General features: G+C 37.0%; 1 protein-coding gene across 5 annotated transcripts in view; it reads left to right on the top strand.

Moving 5' to 3' along the window:
- gabrb3 (gamma-aminobutyric acid type A receptor subunit beta3) overlaps window positions 1-18,978 on the top strand; it is a 144,763-nt gene that overhangs the window by 109,998 nt on the left and 15,787 nt on the right. For all 5 annotated transcript variants that reach the window (XM_007249107.4, XM_007249108.4, XM_007249110.4 and 2 more), the window contains 4 exons: window positions 6,687-6,907; window positions 12,887-12,969; window positions 13,224-13,361; window positions 16,964-17,116. In XM_007249107.4, the coding sequence (XP_007249169.3) occupies window positions 6,687-6,907; window positions 12,887-12,969; window positions 13,224-13,361; window positions 16,964-17,116 (595 nt within the window). The remainder of the gene's footprint in view (window positions 1-6,686; window positions 6,908-12,886; window positions 12,970-13,223; window positions 13,362-16,963; window positions 17,117-18,978) is intronic.

Below are 18,978 nucleotides of genomic sequence, written 5' to 3'. Positions count from 1 at the left end.
ATTCATTAAAACAAAACTCTCACACATAACAGAAAAAGAGAAAAACGACAGAAAGGGAGAGAGAAAATCCGTGTATCATTCGTTCATTTGATATTCAATTGAGAATCAAAATCGGAAAATTAAAAAACCAATTCGTTTTTTCGTTTTTTCGTTTTTGAATATAATACCAAAAAACGAATAACGGCTTGTATTTTGTATTTTTATTTGGTTATCCAAACAAAAATTGGAAATTTAAAAAACGGACCAGGAGCCGAATTTGATTTTGATTTTGAACTTGACCCATTTGTGTGCCCCGGAAGTTACTGATTTGTTTATTCTTGGTGGGTTTCTGTTGCGCGGGAGTTCACTGCAGTGTTATCTACACAGTCTGTATTGCTGTAGGCAGCATGGCCGGACTGGAACCACATTCTGGCCTAATTAAAGATCTTTTTGAAGGTGGTAAGACGCATGAAGAGATTTCGTGCACGTTGCAGCAAATGGGGATCCAGCGATGTTCTGCAATGAGTGTTAGAAGGTTCTGTGTTCAACACGACCTTAAGCGAAAAAGACATGTATCGAACACAGAATTGGAGAGGGCCGTTGAGGATGGAGAGTTTTATCTTGTTCAGAGGAACTAAACGCGTTGCAGTGAAAGAAGACGATATGACAACAGAAAAAATCGGCAGGATCTTTCAGGTGTTTGTCTAACGTTCCGTAGCTAAATGTCATATTTAGTAGGCGGCAATTCACAGAATAACATTAACTAAATATGACATTTAGCTACGGAACGTTAGACAAACACCTGAAAGATCCTGCCGATTTTTTCTGTTGTCATATCGTCTTCTTTCACTGCAACGCGTTTAGTTCCTCTGAACAAGATAAAACTCTCCATCCTCAACTCCATCCAAAGCCTACAGCAATACAGACTGTGTAGATAACACTGCAGTGAACTCCCGCGCAACAGAAACCCACCAAGAATAAACAAATCAGTAACTTCCGGGGCACACAAATGGGTCAAGTTCAAAATCAAAATCAAATTCGGCTCCTGGTCCGTTTTTTAAATTTCCAATTTTTGTTTGGATAACCAAATAAAAATACAAAATACAAGCCGTTATTCGTTTTTTGGTATTATATTCAAAAACGAAAAAACGAAAAAACGAATTGGTTTTTTAATTTTCCGATTTTGATTCTCAATTGAATATCAAATGAACGAATGATACACGGATTAGAGAAGCTTGGAGGGTTGGAATGAAAGAAGAAACAGATGTTCATAAATAAGTTGTCTGTATCATGCTTCTCTGTTTCAGTGGCTCAAAAGCCTGAGTACATAGGCATTTTGATGTCCATGACATCCACACATCATGCCTGTCCAATCTGTTGCTTTATTCTTTTAAATAAATTACACCTTTATGATTATTAATAAATAAATGTTTTTTTAAAAAGTGAGATTATAGAAAACAAGCCTTACATACCTCTTTTAAACAGCTGTCTTTAGAAAGCCCTGGAGTTGAATCTGTACTTACAGGCTCTGTCCACACATATCCAGATATTTTTAAAAAGACACCTTTTTCTAAGATGAATATAAAAAAACTGAGCTTTATGAAAATGCTGACGTGTATGTTTTTGGCTGAATCTCATTAAACCTCTGATAGCACTACATTTCAGATTTTGACATGTTAATAAATGAAAATACTGTTATATTAGAAATACGTAATACAGTTTAGATTTAGAATCCAATTTTTGCTTGCATAGTGGACTACACTGTATGTACAACGTTTAGGCAAGGGAGTCTGCAAGGTGATCATTCACGCAAAGCTTTGTCTTTTAAACGTATGTGATTTAAGCCTCATATAGCTGGACCTCCTGGTCTGTGTTGTTGTCTTTTACAGTTAGTCTCTTAGGTTAACTAACATTATCAGTCTGTGATTTGGTATTTGTGGTAAGCCAGGTAGCTATTGCTATCTAGCTAACTGATAAAAAAATATATATATTTTTTTGTGTTTATTAGTACTGGGGTTAGTTAGTCAAAAAACAGCAGTACTGAGCTGTCTGATACTCTGTGTCTCTGTACTAGAGGCAAGCTTACAAGTAAGCTTCAGAACCCAACAGCACGAAAAAAAAAAATCTGTGTAGACTTGAGTGTGTTCTGTGATGGACAGAATTTTAGTCATTATGCTAGCTAAGAGAAGTTTTCTGATTAGCTGTGCTAAGCATGTTTGAATAGTCTAAAAATATTTTTTTCCACAGGAAATTGCAATTACGAAAGCTGTATTAGTGGTTAATGTATGTATGAACTATAATTACAAACTTCTGTCCACATAAGATATTCCCAGGGTTCTCAGAATAAATGCAGTTGTCTGATTTATTTTTAAATTTCAAGAAATATTAAAAACAAAAAAATCAGTGCATTCGCTGAGCATGGAAGTGACTATGAGCCCAAAGACTACAATCCCCAGCACTTTACAGACTACAAATACGGCACACGTGCAACAGTGTCGTGACAAGTCTCTGGAAGAGCAGGCTGCATCTTCACACACACAGTTGAAGGCTATTGGCTAAATCAAATCGCAGCTTCTACGATTGAAAAATCTAGTTTATTCAAATTGCAATTTTAATAAAAAAAAACTATTATTCATTCAGCCCTAAAAAAAAAACTATGGTTTGATTTACACCACAGTATGGACCTCAGTGGGTTCAGTATGTGTTCAGTACATAAAGCCAGTCAGAATAAAAACCTACAGCTGCATCGCCCTGCCTTAAGGTTGTGCATTAGATTCATCCATCTTCATTCACTGTATGGACATTTTAATTGTTTTTACCCTTTACTGTGTACTGAACTGTCCCATGATGGTTCAGGACAAATACATGAACCTCCATCCATTAATACTGTTGTTAGGCATGCCACAAAGGAGGTGTTTTCACTTAAGCTTTAACATAACCTTTCTCTAAGAATCACATTAACATTGTTTACAATGCAATCTCAGCTATTAACAACAATATCTTTGATAGTCAGCAGCCCATTGCCTTCCATATGAAGACCAGACTATAACTGTTATATCAGTCTAACACTACCACTGCCTGACAATGTCTTAGGCAGGTGCACTCAACTGGCTTCCTATCTGCAGAGAGAGTGAACTCCCACGTAGAGGTAGAGAATCTGCTCAAGTCTGTTTAAACACATGTTTCTAAACGACGTCTAAATAGACCTTATTACATGAACAGAGTGTTCTGAAAGTGGGGACAGCATGTCAGGCCTTCATTTTACCCTTGAGTACACTACAAAGTGGACTACCCGAGATACACACGCACACACATACGCATTCACGCACCTACCGGCAGACATTCATCTACATTACATTCAGCCTGGCCAGTGCTTCCTACTGCATACTAAGCAAGTTCAATAGTTCGCCTGGGGAACCTACAAACTGTATAAGGCGCACGATTTCCACCCTTTTAAAATTCATCGAGTTTCGGACACAGCTCAGATATAATGCCCATCATGCCAACGGTCCGCTTTGATTGGATTTCCTTAGAGTGTAGCGCTTGAGTCATACAGTAATACTGTATAACCATTCAGGGTGATGTAGGATGTAGAGCTCTGACAGTTGTGGTGAAGGTAAGGGAAATCTATAGGGGTCTCTGCTGGCTCATAGAGTGTTGCCTTGGCAGGCTGGCGTGAAAAACGAAGGCCAGCTTGTTTCCAATCCAAGTAGTTTGACGTTTCTATAAATATCACCTTGACAACTGAAAATCTATTTCTAGAGCTCACTGCCTGCAGATTTCTAGCTCTGATCCTGCAACTCTCAGAGAAAGAGAGAGAGAGAGAGAGAGAGAGTAAGTGAGTGAGTGAGACAAAGAGAGAAGAGAACACACGCAGGGAAGGGGGTGGTTGGGGACACCCAGGTGTTTAGAAAGTGCTGATGTGTTGAAGATACCCAGGTGTTTTGATAGAGTTTAAACTATTTGCTATATAAATCAGTGCACATTTTTATATTCCTGCTATTTCAACTGCATTAATTCTATACTATTAAAGGGATACTGGATCTTGGTACAGGATTTGAGCTGTGCATTTTAAACTGGCTCAGTTAGACTGAATCAAAAGCTTAATTTTAAGAGAAAAAAAAACGAATAAAATTATAACTAATAAAAAGAAGTACTTCAGCTAGGCTGCAAGTTCTTGTAATTTCTGACACATCTGATGTAAGTTACCTGACCAGGTATGGTTTAATCTGGTTAATCTTAAACTGGTTTAAAATGTTTTTTTTTTGTTTGATGGTTTAGTTGGTTTACAAGTACCATCAAACATAGTGTAAGCTTGTTCTATTACTATTGTAGTTTATTAGCATGACCAAAAAGACCAATGTGGTCAACCAGCATAAACATGGAAGTTTTGCCTGCTGGTCATGCTGATCAACCAACTTGGTTGTCTTGGTCATGCTGGTTGACCAAACTGGCCAGCAAGACCAAGCTGGTTGACTAGCATAACCAGAATAAAATGCAAAAAGCACCATGTTGGTCAAAAGCTGGTTAACCTGCTATTTTACCAGCACTTGGTTTTAACAAAAAAGACCAGCATAGATCAGTATGATCAGTATGATTCCTGATACCAGATTTTTATAGTAGATGCTTATTTAATTCCAGATGCTATATTGATGTGTGCAGTCTAAAAGAGAACTGCCTGAGACGTGTCTCCCCCTCACACCCACACACACACACACAATCAACATCGTTCTTAAAATGATCAGTATTATTCTGAGAAAGGAAATGTCCATTTTGTTCAAATAAGTAATGGCTTAATTTCACTGCCTGTCATTCTTTCTTCACTTCTCCATGGCCCTGGTTCGCCCAATATCATTTTATGTACCTGTTTCAGTGACTGAGAGGTTTGATTAATAAAGTTATTGAATCAGATTGAAATCAGAATGAGTTCAGAATAAATTGATATTGTTTTGAATTTCAATGAGTGAACTGTCACTTAGACCGAGTTGCTGTTAAGCCAGTGATTCAGACCCTAACTAAAATGACATTTCGGGCTCCCGCATAGAGGCCTTGGCTGTGTCATTTAGAATATTCATAGTGAAGGCTTTGTTAAATATGGCAGGATGGCCAAGTGCACTGGTCTGGGACACAGAGCAATCTAAAGCCTCGCTCATACAGTCAAAAGCCAAGCTTACTGCCAAGAAAAACCCCAGCTTGTTACAATCACGCAATCACTGTTCAGACCAAGCTCTGAATTATTCAGGGTTTTATTCCTTAGCCTTTAACAGCTTATGGAAGACTATTCTTGTAAAAAGGACATTACATTTACATTTATGACTTGTGTCTGATTGTCTTATTCAGAGGGCTTACATTTAAATCATGTTAGTCAGTTAGGCGAAGTGTGGAATGGGCCATATGGACAAAAAAACTTGCATCACAATGTTTAAAGGTATTTTCATGATAAAAGATACTTATCCTAACATTCTGTTAAGAAAAAAAAACATAATTAGCGAGTTTAGTGAGTTTCTTTAAAGTTGCCATTTGAAAACCAAACCAATTTCAGTATAGTGATAATTATTATACATTTACTGGGCTATATCTAATTTAAACAGCACTAATTACACTCTATGCAATGTAATGTGTAGTTGGTTGGTGTTCTTGATTCACTAACAAGATTTACAATATGCTCAGAAAAGTATATTGTAATATAAAAAGTAATATAATTAATATAAAGCACAAAAGTAATCATTTTTATATTGCCCATTAAGGCCTTGTGCAGAATGCCATACTTGCTTGGCAAGAGACTCAAATTGTAATTTGTGAAGCACTGACCAGATGCTCACATACATAAAACCACAATAACAATCTGATAGCTATCAGAACAGAAATAGGCAAGGTAGAGGCATAATTAAGATATATGATCAGGGTCAACCTGATCAACAACAGATGGGTAAAACACAGTGTAGACCATTTGGTATGCAACGACAGGATTGTTGGCAATACTTTGCAAAGAACTATTTTAACTAATTGAGTGATTATACAAACAGGCAGTTTAAACAAAGGTGAAAGATTTGAGTATTCAGATTATATAGATTGTGGAATCAATTTGTGATTACACAGAGATGGGCATATGACAGTCTCTTGATTCAGAGAAGGATTATAGGAATTGTAGTCTATGGAATCAATGGAGGCCCAAAAGTGTGAATCATAAGCAAATTATTGCTGTCATGCAAAAAAAAAACGTTTAACTTTATAATGTAAGTCATTGTAAACAGATTTTATTCCCAGTCACATTAGAGCATTTCTATTAGTCTGTTCATTAAGAATTTTTATAAAGAAATAACATTCAACAAAATGTTCTGATTTAAATCATATCAAAAAGTGAAAATTATTAATTTTGTTATTGATTTACTTATTATTGTCTATTTTTGATGGAACCTTGGATGTCCTGAATGAAATGTCATGGGTTTGTGGACATATCTTTACTGTGACAAATTGTGTATGGCCCAACTGAAATGGAAAATTTTGTGACAAATGAAATATACAACTTAAATATGTACTTTCATTTCTTTTCCTTGATTATTGTTCTGTAGTGTTTCTAAAGTACCAATTTCCTGTGTTCTGCTCTGAAGTATGCAGGGCAGTGGTACTCCAGGACCAGAACAGAGAATCACTGGCCTTTCCTGGCATTCCTGTTCACTGATTTATAAAACTTTCTTTCCCCCCAGGACTACACGCTGACTATGTACTTCCAGCAGTACTGGAGGGATAAGCGGCTAGCATATGCTGGGATTCCTCTCAACCTAACCCTGGACAATAGGGTGGCTGACCAGCTCTGGGTCCCGGACACTTACTTCCTCAACGATAAGAAATCCTTTGTCCATGGTGTGACTGTGAAGAACCGCATGATCCGCCTGCACCCTGATGGCACGGTTCTTTACGGACTGAGGTAAGGATTCATGCTTCTTTTACACTTTACTTCACTAATTCTTGATTATATATTTAAAGCAATGTAATGCAAGTATTAGTATATTTTGCTTGCAGGATCCCTCTATATTTGTGGTTTATAATACACTTTTACACCACTGCTGTGTGCTAAAATTTTGCATTGAGCCCATCCTCATATACATCTGTACACATGCATTTGTTTACAAGATAATAGATACAAACCTGACATCTGAATAAAAAAAATATTGAGAAACAGTAGTATAACATGATTTTACATAAATATTACTCTGGTTTTACAGGACATATTGCATTAAGTTACATAGTAATGTAGCATCATTACAGGCACTGAGTTGCAAAGATAGATATGCTATTCTCTCTATTACAAATCAGTGTAATAAGCACACTGGATTCAAATAGTTTGAGGTAGTCTTCATTCACATAGGTTTGCTTAGTGTTTAGAGACCACAAGCGACACTGGTACAGTTTTTGAAATAAAAAATCTACTATAGCCAATTCAAATAAATGTGGTGTATATAAACTATGACTATAAAATAAAAGAGAATAAGATCCTGCAGTTGGAAATATTTATTAAAAATGACAGTTTTAGTGAAAAGACTAATGACTAGTGTTTTTAAAAAGTGCAATTTTACTGTTTTGCCCTATAAGCAAGCGTACAAAGCAGAGTGTCAGAAAAAGAGCCACAGGGAGCAGAAAAACGGCAGGTTTAAGATCACTTTGTATGAAGGAAGCAATATAATAAGTTTGGCATCACTTATCAAAGATTTGGGCTATAGAGGGCTAGGATAGAAACATTAGCCTTAACATATGTTTCTTTAACAAAAGTCAGGCTGCCTTTTTCTTTTTCTTAAAATAAAATGTAACATGCTGAGGTTAATATATGATTAGGAAAGTACTAATATGGTATGTGCATGGTAGAATAGCACTACTGAGGTAAATGTATTGTGCTTAGTTGGTTCGCTGAAATATTTAACAGTGAAGTATTATAAATATTTTAAAATTGTTTTTTGGTCCAGCAGTCTAAAACGCTGCCACTATGATCAGGAGCTCGCTAGTTGGAATCCTGTTCATGTAGCTTGCCATTGGTTACCGGAGCCCTGAGAGAGCACAATTGGCCTTGCTCTCTCTGGGTGGGTAGATGGTGCTTTCTCCCCACATCACTTTGGATCAGCACAAGGAGTCTGTATGCTGATGTATGATAACCAAGTCGCTGTGCTTTCCCCCAAGTGCGCTGTGATGCTACTCAGCAATACTGCATCAGCAGCAGTTTGAATCAGTTTGAGTCTGATTTCACAGGCATGAGCTAGTCTTCACCCTCCTTGTGTTGGGGCATCACTAGTAATACGGGGAGCCTTAATCAATAGGTTGAGTAATTGGCCTTGCAAATTGGGAAGAAAATGGGAAGAAAATAGAATATAAGGCGCACTTAAAATCCTTTAATATTCTCAAAAATCGACAGTGTGTATAATCCGGTGCACCTTATGTATTATTTTTGGTTGTGCTTTCTATACTCAAAATGTTTTTATGTAGTACACGGTGTTGTACATGTTTGACTGAACTGACTGTTTTGTTGTGCTTAATGCACCTTATAATTCGGTGCACCTTATGCATGAAAATGGACCCATTCATTAATATGGTGCCTAATAATCAGATGCACCTTATAGTCTGAAAAATATGGTAAATGCTTTTTCAGGCAAGACAAAAATGCATTTTGTCTATTTAATTTATTCATTAGCTAAAAAAGGGCAGCAAAATGAATAAAAAACCTGCAAAAATGTTTTGGACAAAAATGTAATTTAAGTGCATCTCTGAAATGAACTAAAAAAGGCTAGTGGAGTATTTGCTTCAGCAGTGAGGCCTGAGCTGCACCTGACTGAGTGAACATGCTGATGTATTGCCAGAGAGTATCCTATTCTGGTCAGCGCACTTGGCTGCTAAATTACATAAGCTCTAATGTGTGCCCTTATCTCATTAGAGCCCTTTAGCGTTATCAGTGTTTCGATGCTAAACGAGCTGCTCGGCTCACTCTGACATGTAAGAGCCTGGGTGTGTCTCCATCCCCTATTTCAAGCCAGAGTGGAGGAGGATGAGCAAGCGAGCATAGCTTGATTTAGCTTGCCATATCACAGATGAGCTTTCGGACGCTAACGTAGCCACCGTGTAAATGCACTGCGCATGCCGGCCGGACGTAGTGAGGGCTTGTTAAATATATCTCTTTTTATCGTGTGACATTTGAATATGGTATTGGCAATCTGCAGAACATCTTCCTTTCACATCTCAAAGAGGAACCGGCCCTGATTAAGCAATGCAAAAGATTAAAGGAATTGATAGAGCAGGAAGGACGGGAGGGGATATTTGTTTGTCAGAGCCACAGCCAAGCCATTAAAGTTAGAGTGCTTATGCATGCGTGGTAATGCATGTAAGTGCTCTCTCATTTAGTATAGCGCTGAAATGAACGCATGGGGTTACTCTTTAAATGATGTGCCAGATGCAACCGCACATGTTTCTGAAATGTTTATCTGATGTGGTGGTATCATAGAATGTTGGTGTCTAGAGGTCACCTGGAAGCATTGAACTATGATTTATATTATTTGCATAAAGTATGCAAACACTATATGGATTAAAAAAGTATTGGGGCTCCTGCTTATTTATTGGCATTTTACAAATCAAAGGTATTAGAATCAGATTTTAAGAATTTGCTTTGCACTATTGAGGCCAGGATATGATTCCAATATTCCACAATGATAACAATATTCCATTAAGGCCCCTTGACCCTACCACTTACCCCTACCCCTTCTTTTTGAGTGTAACCCTTCCCCTTGGAACAGAGTTAAAAATACATCATCAGGAGCACAAAAGTTAAGTAACCTAGCTGCTGATTAACTAGTTAACTTTAGGGCATCGTATTTCTTCAGAAAGAGAGGAAATGGTGTAGAAATAAATTATTATTGTTCATTCCTTAGTTATTCTGTAATAGGGAACTAAAATTAGCTTTGATTAGCTTATATTTTATTTTATAAGGTGGAACAGAAAAGTTCTCTAGCTACCTAGCTACTGAGATAAACTACCAGCGATCTTTTGTTATGAACAATTCGGCCATAAAACATCAAAACTACATATTAAACTATGGTAATATAGTGCTATTCATCACTTTTACCAAGAAAAGTAAAAAAAAAATGGGAGTTTCTTTCGTTGCTTGTTCCGCCACCTCATACTGTGATTCTCATTACCCTCGGTTTAAAGTGTGCCTTTGAAAAATCTCTGTTTGAAGGGCTAACAAGCCCTATCCCTTCCCCTCTACCCCTCCAGTCTAACAAGAATCGGGGGGTAAGTAGTTGGGCCAAGGTGTGAAATGGGGTGAGGCCCAAATCTTCCCAACAACTCATCCCAAAAGCACTGCTCCACAGCTCCATTTTTGTTTTAGTTCTGCAAAATAACAAAACACACAGTGCCCTAATGGTGCTAGCTAATGTTTCTGGTGAAACATTGCACTTGTGCTGAGTTGACTGTGTGGGAGTCCCATCCTTCCTTAAAATGATTCAAAAAGATTCTGATTGGCGTTTAAATCTCTTTTGTCAGACACCTCCAACGAAATGTTAATTTTGATTGTCTTACCTCCAGTTTAAATAGGGATTCTGACTGGTTCTGTTGTGGACCCTGTTTGTGCCTATGTGTTAATGTCAGTTCGGTTTAGGGAGGGAAGGTGATTTCTTTTAAAATGCTTTTGAACTAAAGTGGACTGTTAAATAGTCACCATTGAGAATCTAGATTCTAAATTTTATTTTCAGGCTGGATTAAAACCTGTATCGGGCCGGAACAGGCCCACAGGCTATATGTTTGAGACCCATTTATTAAGTAATATTATTTATTACTATTTAAGCTCAGCATCCACAATTTGAGATTTGTAAAGGTTAAGGAAACAAACTGACACAATGATTTATCATTTTGAATTAAGTACATTTAATGCTTTGATGTCTGATTGGAAAATAGTCACCAGTCGCAACCCCCAGCTTAATGTTGTAATCCCAGCCTCACAGCCCTTGTTGAGTTTTATGTTCTGTCTTGTTAATATGAGCATTCTAGGATTAGTTGCTTCTCATAAATGCAACCCTCAAATCTCAAATCTCATAGAGAGAACAAATCAGCTTGTTATTAAAGTCCAAGCTCTCATTTGGTGGGAGATGAGATGATAGATTGGAAGGGTTCCATGTGACCACAGCAATTGTGAAATGAGATGTGCTTAATTTCCCTGGAGTTAGCCATACATCTCTCTCTCTCTTTCTCTCTTGCTCTCTCTCTCACTTGCTCTCTCCCTCTCGCTCTTTCTCTTACTCTCTTCCGCTGACTCTAATACTTTGGAACCGTCTCTCTTAAACAAAAACAATCCTTTCATTAAAAAGCATTCATTACTGAAACTGAACAGCTGTGACATGAATCTGAATCAACAACAAAAAGAAAAATCTGTTTCATATTTGGTTATTTTTTGCAGTCATGCAAACTGGTGAATATATGTATGTGGTCTGCTCTAGATTAAGTTCAGAAGCATTTTGGAGGGCGGGGACATACAGTATGAAGGCTTCAAAGGTCTGAGCTTTATTTGGAATGTAACTAGAACGAAAACAGGTACAGTGGAATTCATGCTTTGCAGAAGTCCTGGATTAAGCAATCAAGTAACCCAACAATAGAGCATGAAACATATGCACATGCACTGTAACACACTAGAGAACTTTTGGACAGAGAACTGAAAATGGAACCATGTAGACCTTTTCCATATTGACCCAGATATTTTGATTGTGTTAAATTGTACAGTGCATTAAAACACTGGTGCATTACATCTTTTCTCTTCAAAAATCCGCAAAATATGTCATTTGGCCTGGGGTGCACAAACCTTTGCATGCAGCTGTGTATGTGCTTGCTGTCCCCGTGGCAGAGTGTGTTGTGTGGATTTTTAAAGTGCGCTCTCGATGCATGAGAGATGAGAGAGGTGTAAGCAGGAATGATAATGGATCCTCTGTTCACTGGTGTGTCTGTTTTACTGAAGTAGAGATCTGAGCACACCTACTAAACACACACACACACACACACACACACACAGTTCATCTCTTATGTAGTGGCTTTTTTTGAAAAAAAAAAAAGAGGAGTGTATACTAATAGGAGGGTGCTGTGACTTAGGAGGGGTTTTAAAAAATAGATTTTTCAATCGGAATCCAAATTATCATTTAAATGATCAAATATCAGTTAGGGCTGCAACTAATGATTATTTTGGTAGTCGACTAATCTGATGTTAATTTTTTCCATTAGTCGATTAGTCAACGGTTATTTCTGCCATGCCTCCATCTCTAAAAACAACAGAAAAACAGATAAACATGAGATTTAAAAGGCATTTAAATGTCCACATGTTGTTTAAACGTGGAAAGTATTGATATTTAATGAATAAATATGTGATGTGTTTTGTTTTTTGGCACTTTTGGAGACAGAGACCAAGTTTCTTCTGTCCCCAGCACTTTGTGTAATGCGGTACCATTTCAAATTAACGATTATTTGACAATTAAATTTGTAGTCAACAAATTTATATAGTTGACAATGTCGATTATATCGACTAATCGTTGCAGCACTAATATCAGTTCATATAAACCTAACATTGATTTTAAAATGTGATTGTTTTGGACAAAAATCTAAACATTTTACATGCAACTGCTTTGGATTTATTCTTCATCTAAACACTAATATATACGTTAGTTCTCTGATCATTTCTGTTAATATTTAAACCAACCTATCTTTTGTGACTGAAGTATCTTTACATGAAATTATATAGCATTATTGAGTCTATTTAAATTGGGATCTTGTGAATAGAAATGGAACATATTTTCTTTCTGTGTATGTGTGTGTGTTTCTTTATGTGTTTCCTTTTTATATAGTTCTTCACAATCAAACGTTTGTGTCTTTTGTGTGTATGATATAGAATCACCACAACAGCTGCTTGCATGATGGATCTGAGGAGGTATCCTCTTGATGAACAAAACTGCACTCTGGAGATAGAGAGCTGTGAGTATCCTCTTCCTTCACAAAGACACACAGAGACACACACACAGTTTTAGCTTTAGGGGGTTGAAAGAAGTTGTAAATGTCATCTCCAAAGCTAGATACGTGGCTTTATTTGGAAAGTACAACGTATTGGTTGAAATATAACGGTTGGATATTGTATACATGGAACAAAAATGTTCTGTATGGCCTTTATGTGTTGTTATGTAAAAGTGACTCACTGATGCATGTGATTTGTGGATGTGTTTCCTGGGCAGATGGCTACACAACTGATGATATTGAGTTCTACTGGAAAGGAGGAGACAACGCAGTGACCGGTGTGTCTCGAATCGAGCTCCCTCAGTTCTCAATAGTAGACTACAAACTGGTCTCCCGAAATGTCGTCTTCTCCACAGGTGAGTCACTATAAATGCACAGATCTGCGAATGGGGTTAATGTTAATGTTGAAGTGGAACTAGATTGCATTACAGCCATTCCATTTTTACTTCATCTCTACATTTTCACAGACTGAAAAATAATTAGACAGTTGTATAATAAGCTTTAAACTGGCGTCAGGTTGGAAATACATGTAGACCTGATGGCAAGTACAGTGGAATCTGTTCTCAGACCAGCTCTTGCATTCAACCATGTAAGAGTGTATTACAGTAGTGCCCAAAAAAATAAAAAATAAGAAAAGAAATCCAATAAAAAAAGGTTTACCTGAGCTCACCAATCTCTTCACAAACACAGTGACAAGAAATGACAAGAAAAAAAAAAAAAAGGAAAGAAAAACAAAATACTGGACACAGCTACTAGGCTACCAGAATGGAGGCTGCACTTTTGGCTGGCATTTGTTTAGGTGGCACTTGAAACTAGCTTATATTTAAAATTGCTCTCATTTTGTCCAAGCATGCTTTAGTCAAGCATTTAATTATCAAATTAAAGCGTGATTGTAGGACAAGCTGGATAAATGAAGAGTTAATTCAGCACTTATCTGTTTTTGCAATTGGACTTTTCACATATTGTGGGCTGTATTAAAAATCAAGTGTCTTGGTTTGAAATGCCAAATCTGACTGTTTACAACAATGAGGTGTTTATTTCTTACTGAAATCTGCTGATGTCAGTGTAAAATGAGCTGTTTTAAGTCCAGTTCTTCCAAAGACCTTTATTTACCTATTTACCTAAGACCTATTTAAAATGCTTCTTATATTGTTGTGTTTTCTGTTTCAGCTCTAGATTAAATATTGTGAAAAAAATATAGCCTCACTTGTTTTGTCTGTGTCTTTTTAGAATGGCTCTACTTGGAAATTCTGTTTAGTCTCAGTTTCGCTGATTTCTTAGTAAATCCGTTACAAATCTGCTTGTGAGCGTCTGCACAACTGACTTTCTTGCATTTTTCACCTTCTTGGAATCTTCACCTCATAAGACCCCTGGCCTCTGTTTACCCCTGCAAATTGTGTGTTGCACTATTAGATTCACACTGCAGGGTAGCATATATCACAGTAAGGTGTTGCTTTTGTTGTGGCAAAGTGTTTGTGGAGGCTATGCACCTTCTCTCTCTCTCTCTCTCTCTCTCTCTCTCTCTCTCTGCCTCTTTTTCTCTATCCCTTTCTCTCTCTCTCGCACGATAACTCATGAAGCTATTTTTTTTTTCAAAGGCAGAACTAATTACTGGCTTTGCATCATGCATCTATCCCTTGTCATAGAAACACTAGCATAGCCAATGATAATGGAGGGGCAATTACTTCTCTGTTTCTTCAAGCTGTTAAAAAAGAAGAGAGGAAAAATAGAGAGCAAGCGAGAAGAAGAGAAGCACTTGATACAAGGCATCATATATTCATGAGGCAGAGGACCCACTGCATAAATTATTCCCCTCTAAAGATGAGGCGCTCGCAGAAGCAGCGCAGTAATGATTATTCCCAACCCTGAATTAATGACACATAGAGCGGGGTTTCACCAGCCTCTGCACATATTGGAGGGGAATCGGAAAAGAATCACTGGTTTGTTGTTTGAACTCTCTCTGCCAGTAAGGAGGAAGAGGAAGGAGATAAGGGGGGCAAGATGAAGATAAAGCATGGCCTCCTTATGGAGAAAAGAATGGAAATGGGAGATGTACATCCAAACTGTGTGGTGTTTAAAGCAGAAACAAAACAGAACTAGGTTTTCAAATCACCTAAAAAAAGCAGTGGCAGTGTGAGTGATGCAAATGCTCCTTTTCATATGATACAAGCAAAAGTCATGTACTTTAGACTCATGGTATTTGTCTCATGTTTTATCTAGAGTGATATTTAAATCAGGTTACACATGCAGGTGAATCCAGTATTGCATTAGAACTCTTTATTTGTGCAGCCAACCAACCAACCAACCATGTATCAGTTTTTTTTTTCTCATGTGCAATTATTGCTGAGTGATACGACCAAAAATGTGTATCACAGTATTTTTGAAGATTCTGACGGTTTCACAGCATATCACAGTATTTTTATTATTATTATTTATTCATATTTTTGCATGATTAGGCTTTAATATAGGGTTGTGACTTGCAGTACTGTTAAGAGTACATATAATATTAAACATATACATGTTAAAGTTTTAAATTAAGGCTTTGATTAGTATAAAGTTTAATTTAAGATATATTTCTCAAATGTTCTATTGCACAAGCTAGACACAAGTTTAATAATCAAATTGCAATATGTTATGCCTGCAGCCATTAGAGACTTTAAATATTTAAGTAGCTGTTTATCAGGTTATCACTATTCCCATGGTTCTCCAGTTAACAAATAAATTCAGTTCAGTGTGTATTAATATTATCTTTCAAGCTACAGTATTAATATATTTTAAATGGCTAATTTTGATTTTGAGTTTTAACCTTTTCGGTTATCACTGCTTAGTTTCTCTAAGCATGCACAAACTTTGGAACTCAAAGATTTACTATAAAATTAACTGAATGGAGTTTGAAAGACTGTAATCTAAATTAACAAATTAAAAATCAAAACAGGACAGTGCAATTAAATAAAAAAATGAGGTTGGACCTCCCAGCACGATATATATATTTTTGTTTGTATTTAAGCTTTAAAGCTGTATACCTTACAGTATCTGAAGTATGAAAAACATACAAATATTTGATTTTAGATATGAAAAAATGTGCATTTTATGATTTTATTTTCAATTGAATAGGAAAAGAAGGAATGTTACATGGGTTTTAAATAACTAACCCTACATAATTAAATTGTCTAATTATGTAAATACAATTTGCGGTTTGATGTAAAAAAAAAAAAAAAAAAAAAAAAACAGTTTTACTGAGAGCCAGGATCATAATTATTTACTTTAGTGTTAATGTAAACCTGTTTTTTTAAGTGTTATATTCATAATAATGGTACTTGATTTGGAATAAATTGCCTGATAGCTGAGACATTGTTTTGTGAAAGTTTTTACACAAGGTTTTTGGCTTAAAACCAATTTCTCTAAAATACAGTTATAATGAATAAATGCAGCAGAGACCAAAACTTAGACCAAGTTATTCCAATATTTTACTATGATCTGAATTACAGATTAGACATTAGATTCACTAGTCATTTTAGAGAGCAAATGGCTAATTTTAAATTATAGCGATGTCACACTCTTGAGTCTTATCGCCTCTATTTCATATTTATAGTTAAATGAATGTATACTGTTTACAGATTCCTGTAAATTAACATTTTATAGATGCAGGTTTTTCTTCCAACAGGTGCCGTAACAGCTGAGTGATATGGCATAACTTCAGATCAGCATTAAACTTGTTTTGTAAGAAGTTAATCTTTGTTTTTCTGTCTCCTTTGTGGCCATGGTGCTCAAGGCCAGGGTACAACAAACCACAAACAATTTATTCTACCGTGATAGCCTGTTGCCGTAGAGACAGAGGCAATCTGCACAGCCATTGCCATAGAAACTGAAACAAAACATAAAGTATGGCTCCTCGCTCCTTGAAATAAATAGCCTGTCTGTCTCTTCTCTTGTCTCTCCTGTCCGTTCTCGCTCACAGGTGCCTATCCCCGGCTGTCTTTGAGCTTTAAGCTGAAGAGGAACATCGGCTATTTCATCCTGCAGACGTACATGCCCTCCATCCTGATCACCATCCTGTCCTGGGTCTCTTTCTGGATCAACTATGACGCATCTGCAGCCAGAGTAGCATTAGGTATAGTCCTGTTCTCACTGAGCACCACTTCACCTGATGAACATGTGTAGCAGTCCGTTATTGCACTAATCAAAACATTTAAACCTGTACATTAGTCTGTTATTCAGTCAATTTGCGGTGAGTCCATGCGGTGTTTGACCACACATTTAATCTTATATACATTAAGTGTGTTTTAAAACACATACACATTGCATACACATACACAATCACCAAGCAAATTATTAGGAAGGCCTGTACATCTACTCAATCATACACTGACCTGAGCAGCCAATCACGTGGTAGCGGTACAGTGCATAAAATCATGCAGATACAGACATGCAGCTTTAGATCATTTTAGGTTCTCATTTACCATCAGCATGTCAAAAAATATAAATATTTTAATGATTTAGAACACGGCCTCTGGTTTGTTGGTGCTAGATAGGGTGGTTTGAATGTTGCCAGAACTGCTGAAATCCTGGGATTTTCATACGCAAGATTTTCTACAGTTTCCCCAGAATGTTTCTTTATGTAATAGAGAAAAATTTTTAGTGAGCAGCAATTCTTCAGACTAAACTGATTTGTTGGTGACACAAGAGATTCAAGTAGACAGAAAGGCTACAGTAACTCAAATATCCACTCTGTACATTAGTGGTGAGTAGAAAAGCGTCTCAGCATATGTTGGGTTTCACTTCTGTGAGTCAAGAACAGAAAGCTAAGGCTGCAGTGGGCACAGGATCACTGCAACTGGAAACGGTGGACAAAATATATCCTGGTTGAATGTTTAATTTAGTTTTTTTTTTTTTTTTTTTTACAGAGAAACACAGATAGTAGAGCCAGAATTTGGTGCCAACTGCATTAAATCTTAGGCCATCCTACCTTGTGTGAACAGTCCAGTCTGGAAATGGCTGTGTAAAGGTGTGGTGAATGAATTCTTGTCACATGTGGACCCTGTTTATATTTATTAATCGTCACTTTTTGCTGACCATGTGCTTACCTTAATGGCCACAATTTTGCTTTTAGCCAATCGTCTAATGGCTACTTTTATCAGGATAAAACTCTTATATTAGAAAGCAGCTCTTTTTCACTGTTGTCATGAACTTGATATTGAGTTCATTGTTTTTTGTTGGAATTATAGTGCTTTATTAATAGTTTAGTACACGTCTTCCCATTTTCTTATTTTTCGACCTTCATAATTTTTGTCAAACGGGGTATATCTGAAAACAGACGAGTGTATGTGTGTGTGTTTCTGTGGGTAAGAATGTGTGGTGCTGAAGCGGCGTAGGCCTTATGGGCTGCACCGTGACTCAGTCTGCCCTAAAGGCTGCTGGGCTGCTCCAGCTGGAGTGAATGTGAGGACTCAGAGAGAGCAGGCAGCTCAGTGTTTCACTTCAAACTCACTGTCTCCACCTCCTACACCACCTCCTCACACACTCACACTCTAGTCTGGAGCACAGGGTAGGAGTATAAGCTCAGTTTGGACCCATCCTTTATGCCTTATCATGCACATAAAAAATGTACCTTATTTTTTGCACTATAAGGTGCAAAAAAACAACAGTGTGCTTTATAATCAGGTGCACCTTATGTATGAATTTTACCAGTCAGGTTGTAAGGAGCAGTAAAGCCACTCCCCTGAATTACAGCATTATATACAGGAGTTTCAGTGAAGTTTGTCCAGCGCTGAGGCTAGAGCAGTATTAGCATTAGCCGCTAATCATAGTTCTAGCTGTTCAAAGGTGAGGCTGTCGGACTGTAGTCTGCATGTTTACCGTGTTAAAACAAGCTATGTGGGACAAACTGCTCGCTGATAGTTCCCTGGGTTACCCAAACACTTAGATTAATATCCTGTGCTCATTTGACTTTGAAAGAAAAATGTTTTTTTTTAA

This window comes from Astyanax mexicanus, chromosome 5 (genome assembly GCF_023375975.1).
Source record: "Astyanax mexicanus isolate ESR-SI-001 chromosome 5, AstMex3_surface, whole genome shotgun sequence".
Lineage (NCBI taxonomy): Eukaryota > Metazoa > Chordata > Actinopteri > Characiformes > Acestrorhamphidae > Astyanax > Astyanax mexicanus.
Note: the sequence above shows the minus strand (reverse complement) of the source record. Positions and strands in the feature narration are given on the sequence as shown.